At 36.7% G+C, this 8,587-nt stretch overlaps 1 protein-coding gene across 4 annotated transcripts in view; it reads right to left on the reverse strand.

Annotated features, from left to right (window-relative positions):
• Positions 1-8,085, reverse strand: part of LOC149539336 (protein PIN-LIKES 6-like) — a 120,802-nt gene extending 112,717 nt beyond the window's left edge. The window contains exons 1-6 of one of the 4 annotated variants that reach the window (XM_089800640.1): positions 7,580-8,085; positions 7,209-7,296; positions 6,966-7,041; positions 6,780-6,848; positions 5,587-6,089; positions 5,353-5,432 (exon numbers count right to left, since the gene is read on the reverse strand). In XM_089800640.1, coding sequence (XP_089656766.1) covers positions 5,353-5,432; positions 5,587-5,748 — 242 coding nt within the window. In that variant the 5' untranslated portion in view covers positions 5,749-6,089; positions 6,780-6,848; positions 6,966-7,041; positions 7,209-7,296; positions 7,580-8,085. Of the gene's footprint in view, positions 1-5,352; positions 5,433-5,586; positions 6,090-6,582; positions 6,705-6,779; positions 6,849-6,965; positions 7,042-7,208; positions 7,297-7,579 lie in introns of those variants that run through there. The other 3 variants (XM_089800642.1, XM_089800643.1, XM_089800641.1) reach the window with 3 other exon arrangements.
• Between the last annotated feature and the right edge of the window lie 502 nt (positions 8,086-8,587).

Consider the following 8,587-nt stretch of genomic DNA (forward strand, 5'->3'; position numbering starts at 1 on the left):
GTTACTATGTTGAATGTTTAATAGTTATAATTTGTGTTGCAATTTTGCTATGTTCAAGTATTTCAATTTGGTATGTTATACTGAACATTACTTTATAACTAGAATTTCAAGTTCTACATGGATAGTACACAACAGCCCTCCCTATCCCACCATCCCCTCGCCACTATCCCCATACTGAACATCACTTTATAACTAGCATTTCAAGTTCTATATGGATAGTACACAACAGCCCTCCCTATCCCACAATCCCCTTGCCACTGTCCCCCCACCATCCTGAAATTGAGGCCCAATATCCCACCGCCCTGGAAACTCATCCTGATGTACCCAGTGTTGGTGTTACACTAGTTACAGCCTATTTCAGTAGTGAGAGATGTTTGCTCTTTTTGAATATGGATTTGGCCAATCGCTTGACATTGTCCAATAAAGTGTGAGATTTGGGGAAGATATGACTCCTTACAAAAGATTCAAGTCACTCATTACATTTTTTTTCTTTTTCTGATCAGGACTGTTTTGAAATCATGTTTGAGAAGTAGTCACCTGCAGGCTTCAGGTTTTATAGGGGAGCCAAGCGCTGCCAGATTGATTCCCTATTGCAGTTTATTTCAGTAGTTGGAAGTGTTAATGGTCCATTGCATGCCAAACTTTCCCACATGGATGGTGATAGATAGATAGGCCATAAGCTCAATGTGCACCTCTTAGACTTTATCCCCCTTTCCTCATTCCAGGCACCGTATATCAAGTATTCTCTAGTCTAGAGAGCCAAGTACCACCTTTGTCTATGTTCAAGAAGACCTAGATGTATTCACAGTCACCTTTTCACTAATGAATGATCATTATCCTTGTTAATTAGTGGAGAATCTGGAACACACTCTGTACTTTCAACTAGCAGTGAAATATTTTCTTTATTTGTGGACACATTATTATTTGTCTTTCTATTATTCCTTGGTCAGAGGATTCATTTGAAGCTTGCATACCAAAATATTATGTTAATCTCTTTAACTTGACAATGATCAAATTCCATTGTCTACAAGCAATTTTTTGCATATGATTGGATGCACATAGTTTTGACACGTTTAAATAGTCTAAAACTAAGTTACTGATTTGTGTCTCGTGCCCCTGGGTGCCAATGTCAATACGGACAAGTTCGGATGCATCTGGAAGCCCTGCGAAAGCTGGCCGGAAGCTAGCCAGAGGCTGCCAAATGCTTTTGGAAGCCTGAGACCAGCCACAAGCTTCTGGAAGCCTGTGGCTGACTTTTGGCCAGCTTCTACAGAGCTTTTGGATGCCATCCGGAAGCATCCACGAGCCCAACAGCCAAAATAAATTAAAAACAACTTAACTTGCCCACTATACACATGTTATAATTGCATTTTTTAGGTTTTTTTTTGCTATGAAACCCTAAAATGACCCTAAAGGTGAATGTTGAAGCATTCACAACTCATTTTGGAACTTTGTTTGCACCTACAACCACTTCTCATTTGGTCTCTAATTTGTATTGCCATTGTGAAGCCAAGATCAACATTTTCGAAGAGGTTTGATCGAAGGGCGAGAGATAGCTTTCTCAAAGGAGTTTAAATCATTCAAGGTAAGTGATCAATCCCATTCTTGAGTATTATGATGAATTTTTTTGAGATTTTGATGAAGTTTTTCAAGTTCTTGAAGAAAAAATTTTAATTTGTTTTCAAATTTATTTTTTTTCGAAAGATATATGGAAGCAAGTTTGGGTATCAATTTTCATAGTTTTTTCTCACTTCTTTCCACTTGTATGCATAATGTTCATAGTTCTTAGGACCTAATTAAAATTTATTTATTATCTTATAGAGTAGGTTGCAAAAAACTATGCAAGAATGGATACCGGTGGTAGTGCTAGTCAAAGTTCAGCGGGGAGCCTAGGAGAAGGGACTGATTATTTCAAAACTGATATAGGTTCTTCTTTGTGGAGACATACAACACGGATATCACATGTGTTAGGAGGTGGCTCATACTATTGGAAGTGTTATTATTGTCAAAGTAACAAAGGAAAACCTTTCAATAGCTAATATTCTCGGGTGAAGATTCATTTTATGGGCCCTGTTGGCAAAGGATTTGAATGTGCAAAGGCAAAAATGGTACTGGGATGACTAGTGCAAAAATACTTTTATTTGTAAGAGAACAAGGAGTTGTTGATGCATTGATCAATAGATCAAAGGAAAGCTACTATGAAGGTTCATCCTCAAAGAGCAAGATGCATGCACCCACTGAACCAATTGCATCCTCCCAACACCCATTCTTGCAAGTACATGTGCCAGGAGAGGATGAGGAAGAAATGGGAATTTCAACCCGCAAAAGAGGCCCATTGCACAACGCATTTAAAATGGAGGCAAGAGACCGCACTGATGAAGCTATTGCGAGTTGCTTCTATGCAAATGGACTTCCTTTCAACTTGGTGAGATCATCATTTTGGAAGGAAATGGTGGTAGCAATCAAAGAATCACCAGCTAACTACACAAGCCCGGGGTATGAAAAGGTGCATACAACTCTATTGCAACAGGAGAAGACACATATAGAGAAAGTCCTTCAACCAATTAAAAAATCATGAAAAACTTCAGGTCTTAACTATTGTGTTAGATGGTTGGAAGGGTACAAGAAACCAACCACTGATTAATGTGATTGCAGTTTCCCCCAATGAGGCAATGTTTTTGAAGGTTGTTGATTGTGAGGGGCAAGTGAAGGATTATGAATTCATTTCTAGAATTCCCATCAAGGCCATCGAGATGGTGGGTAGTGAGAATGTGGTACAAGTGGTCACAGATAATGCCAAAAATTGCATGGGTGCAGGTGCTTTAGTAGAGAGTCTGTATAACCATATTTTTTGGACCTCATGCAATGTTCACTCCCTTAACTTGATCATGCAGAAGCTCGACACTCAAATAGATTGGGTGAAGAAAATATGCCAAGAGGGGAAGGAGATACAAATGTTTGTGACAAACCACCACATGTCACAATCCATTTTTAGAACATACTCCAAATTGGAATTGCTGAAGGTATATTGATTTTTTTAACTTACTAAGTTTCATGGATTTGTAATTTAGTTATAAATTATAATTTATAATTTTATTGTCAACTGACATATTGTTAACTTAGGTTTTTGCGACTCATTTTTACAATTGTTACAAGACAAATCCTCAAGGTAAAAGATGCATTGGGCCAAATGGTCATTGATAATCAATGGGACATATGGAAGGCCTCAAATTCAAAAAGAGCACAAAGGGTCAGGGATCTGATCTTGAATGAGAGTTGGTGGGCTTGTGCGGCATTAGTATTGGATTTCACCAAGCCCATCATGACTATGCTCCATTTTGCTAATACATATACACCTTGCTTGGGGGATGTGTATGATGGCATGGACACCATGGTTGAGAAGGTAAAACATTGTATACAAGCACATGAAAGTGACCCCACACAAAGCGAAGCGTTATTCAAACAAGTGTAAGTAATTATCCACCACCACTAGAATAAGATGACTACCCCATTGCACCTCCTTGCGTATGCCTCATCTCCTAGGCACTATAGTGAGGAGGTACTTGGTATGCCGGGTAGAGTTGCACCATTTGCAGATGAGGAGGTTGCTAAGGGGTACCACAAAGCTCTTACAAGACTCTTCCCACTAGAAGAAATGCATGAAAAAGTGAGGGTTAAATTTGGGCTTTTTGCTTTGGGGTTAAAGCATTCTCCATTTGCACTAAAGGACCAAAATAGAATGGGAGCTATCACATGGTGGTACATGTACGGTCAACCTTTCAAGCATCTTCAACCTCTTGCACTCAAGGTCCTATCACAAGTAAGTTTTTTATTTTGTTTTGTTTTAAACTTTTATGTTTACACTTGCATTCTAGAATATAGTGTTTTACACATTCTTTAAAATTAGTTTGCTTTTCATTTGTATGTTTTGTGACAACTATCTAGGTTGCTAGTTATTCTGCTGCTGAAAGGAATTGGAGTACATACTCCTTTATCCATTAAGTGAAGTGCAACCGTTTGGGCTCCAAGAAAGCTGAGGACTTAGTCTTTGTCCACACCAACTTGTGTCTTGTGTCACGTAAGAATGATCATTACAAAGAACGGACAACAAAGCTTTGGGATGTAGCCCCTGAGTGTACTGATTTGGATGCAACACTTCATGATCTTACTACAATTGGAGATGGTGATGATGATAGCATTGCACGTGCTGCATCTAGCATAAGTGGAACCATGTTTGGTTCAAATGATCTTTCAGCAGTTGGAGATGATGATGAGAATGTGGATTTTGTTGCGAATCCCTATGATTCAGACTTTGATGCATATTAGTTGATTGAATCTTCAATCATTAACTACGTTTTTATTTTGTTGGAATCTTGAACATGAACTATTTGAACTTATTTTCTAAGATTAAACTCTAATGTTGGACAAGCACATATTGACATATTATATGAATTTTGAAATATCTTGATTTTTGATAAGTATCATAGTCATACTATCAAATGATTTCTTTTTGTATATTTCTTGCATTTCTTTGCATATATTATTATTATTATTATTATTATATACACGTTTCTTCCCTCATTTGCATCCAAAAATAAATAAATCTCCGCATCCTATATCTGCTTCTGGAATCTGCTTCGGAATCCACATCCAAATCGGTAACTTAGGTCTAAATGATGCTCCTGAAAAAATATTGCCAAATAGAAATTCAAGGTACTAAGAATGCTGACTTTCAATGGGTATAACAAATTACAAGGAACAGCAGGGATACTGCAGTAAAGTAAAGAGTTGTTTAGAATGGACTGATTGACGGGTATGAACTTTATACCATCTAAAACTTTAAATTAAAAAAGCTACTCTCATGTTTTGTGATACCAATGACTGGCAAGATGCAAAGTTTAAACTGCTGAGGCTTAGCGTTTGAACACAAAGGCAAAGCTTTAACAGGGAAGTGGCTATGCACTCACTGCAGGAAACAGGCGATTCCATGGAGTTGGCCTAATCGAAGGAGGAGCTACATCAGCACAAGAATAGTATAGTCCTAATAGATCATTTCTAAGTAACAACAAGAGGGTTTGCAAGGGATAATGTACATGCACAATAAAATGACAACCCAAGGGATATTCCAGTAGACTTGCAATAACTCTTTAAATGTTTTGACCTTAACATGGTCTGTATTCTCTGTTCATGTTCAAAATTGAACTGTTCCATGTCTTCTTGTGTTGCATAGACCCATGGTGCATGAATATCAGAACTAATTTTCCTTTAGTAACGACACAAAAATTCTCACGAGATGGTCAAATCAACATATTAAACAAATAACATGGCCAATCATTTGAATAGAGAACTTACCATTCAATCATCTTTTGCAGTGTCAACGCTCTTCCCAATTGTGTGAAGATCAGACATGGCAGAAATAGGGCAAAAACAAGCTACAAAGGCAATGATGTTAATGAAGTGAAGAACAGAACTAAAACTAGGATTTTAAGGCACACATGCATAAGCAATGAAATAATACAACATAGCATTTCTTTTGTCAATAAATCCACACAAAAAGACCAAACAGAGGACTGAGAAAATGAGTACCCCATTAAGAAGCTTCCTGCTCGATGGTGTAAGAATATTGATATACTTGGTAGCCATCACAAACCCAAAGGAGCACATCACAAACACCTTTGCAATTGGTAAGACTGCAAATTTTATCATTTTAATGATGGATTCGCTGTCACCCTCCATTGCTGCCAACATAGCTGAAGTAAACAATATACTTCTGTTGTTAAAAACCTGGGTTTAGAGGATGATTTTTAATCTCAACTAGATCTCCTTCAGTCAAATCTGGGAAACCCTTGGAGCATGCCTCAAGTCTTCAGACAGACATAGCTCCTGGCTGCAAATGATAATCAGGTTCCACTAAAAGTTGAAGCTGGGTACAGCCTCAGCTTCATTTGCATTAATTATCATGCACTAAACCAAAACCTTCATAATCTGGGTGGTTAAGAGGCTCAGCATGAAAACAATTGACGGGAGCAAGGCCAAGAGGAAGAAGATTTGCATGCAAATATAGCACGATTGCACAGTTAATTTATTTCCTGCACAAAAAGTTTGCAACAGAGCATTAGCCACAGTAAGCTAGCTAGTGGCGATGCGTGGATTGAAGAAAAAAAAATATTGCAACATAAGCATTTTCTTTATTTCCCGTAATTTATGCACAATCGTCCAAGCATTTACAGTTAAAAATTGGTACAAGGAATCTAGCAATACAACCACCACGCTCTTACATGAAATCACATAAAATCTTATTGTGAAACACTTGAATAAAGCTTAGAGAATTAATGTTAATGAATTGACATCCTCAAAAACAATCTTACACATTGATCCATCCTACCTACAATCAATCAACTCGATTGTGAATGAACCAAAAAAAATGTATGCATACATTCGCAGTGGATCTGCTCACAAGAATAGGTCATTAAAAAAGGCACAATTTAGTCTAATCTAGTCCTGACTTCACATCTAAGTGATCAAATTCATACAATTGAGATTTGTCCCAAACAACCTTAAACCTCTGAAACTCCTATTTACCCGTCTTCAAATGAATGCCGCAAAAATAAGCGCCTTCGGCCTCGCATTCAGACGAATAAATTAATCCAAATCCAAAGTCCCGTGTTACTTTTCAGAACGGTAGAAATTGTTGTTTGTTGACTAAACAGTAATAATCTGATATCAGCTTCGGAAGAAATTACATAAATCAATACAAATAGCGTCATGAGGTAACAAACCTTGGATTTTTAAAATATTTGATTTCTCCCAGTTTTCACGAGACGAAATTACTCCTCTGGCCCAAATTCCTGCGTTAACGTTCCGAACAGTTGCATGAAAGGGATTAAAAAGTCACAATTCGCTAATAAATTTGCAATTCAAAAGTGCAAATATCGATTCAAATAAACTTCGCAAACAAATCTAACCTGAACAAGCCTTTTTTTTGGGAATGTTTGCAGAATTCAAATCACTGGCAACAAACTTTGGCACAGCGCACATAAGCTTCACAGACATAAAGAATAGATTACTTCTCTGGTGGAAATCCCTGTAATGCTTTTCAAAACGCTATATTCAACTATTTGGAGAGAAAATTGTCAAACATTAGTCTATAAAAACTGATCGACAAATCGATGTATGAAGCACATGTGCTTATATTTCGAGATATTTACCGATTTTCAAATTTATCACCAGAAAAATGTGTGCTTGTGCAGAAAACCTAAAAAGAATTAAAATACTTTGCTCCACTTCTCCAAGTTCCTGCATTTTTTTTTGTTCCGAGTAGTTAAAACATAATTGCTTAGCCAAATGATGAGAAAATTATACAAAAGAAGCAAGTTATTTATTTGAAATTACATGCGTCGGAAAACGATTATACATTCGAACAAATGCTACAAAGCAACATAAAGACTGAAAATTGATGGAGAGCGTAATCCGCCACTAGATTGGCTAGTTTAAATGCAGAAAAACGCTTAAATTTGCACTTAAAAGAGTAACAAGTGATGCAAACTTTGGAATGCCGTTAAAACAACATGATTCTCACCATTTCCAAGGCTAAATTTACTGAAAAACTTTCTAAAGATGCGGAAAATTGCTATGTTATTCGATTTCACTGATTTCATCCGTTTTTCTAATGCAAAGTTGCATCTAGATCTGTCCGAGCCCCGATATTTCACTATCCGACCTGTCAGTGTGCCTATGATTACTTTCTTTATTCGTCGGACGGCTCCGACCGTAAGGACGTGGCCACGTAGTCTGCAGAGAGAAGTTATAGGATATATTTGTCTCCGCAGAGAACAGTATCTGCAATAGGCCGATGCCTCTCACGTTCTTCAGAGTCCAGACAAATTAAAACAAGTGTTCGAGGCTTAAAAAATTCTTGTGTGTTGGAGACGTATGGAACATCCAAACGTGACGAGGCTTATTGTGGTTGCTTTGTGGAGTTACTTGACAGTTCTTACACTATCCAGATAAATTTCAAAGTAAGATGGATTCCGACGTGAGCCATAAGGGCCCGTTTGGTTGCAATCAGACTTGTGATGGAATTTCTCTATGCTTTGGTTGTGATATTGTATAAAGAGGGTCGTTCGTTTTTCGTTTTTGATTTTTTAGTTCCTGTCATGGCAGTCATTAGATATCATAGGCAATGGTAACTTTTAAATAGCCAATCAGAGTCAAGAATTTTTAACACATATGTCTATCAATTATAGTTTTAAATTTTTCATCTATTTAAATGATTTAAACAAAATAATTTATCTCATCTTTGATTGGCTTAGAGTAAGGAGTAAAATTAATTTTCTTCGTAGAGAATTAGGATATTTTGTACACTCTACTTTTAATACATTAATTATAGCTTATGTCATCTTTAATGCATTAATTATAGCTTATGTCATCTTTTATACAAATTTTCTTTTACCATAGAAAATTATTTTTATAACTATTTTAAACATAAAGATCAAATAGTAATTATATCAATGACATGACATGTTGACTATTTTCTTTATATAAGAAATAAAACTTAAATCTTAATATTTTTCAATATAGTTTTATT

The sequence above is a fragment of the Cupressus sempervirens genome, chromosome 9 (genome assembly GCF_028749045.1).
Source record: "Cupressus sempervirens isolate cs-2001-9-10 chromosome 9, ASM2874904v1, whole genome shotgun sequence".
NCBI classification, from domain to species: domain Eukaryota; kingdom Viridiplantae; phylum Streptophyta; class Pinopsida; order Cupressales; family Cupressaceae; genus Cupressus; species Cupressus sempervirens.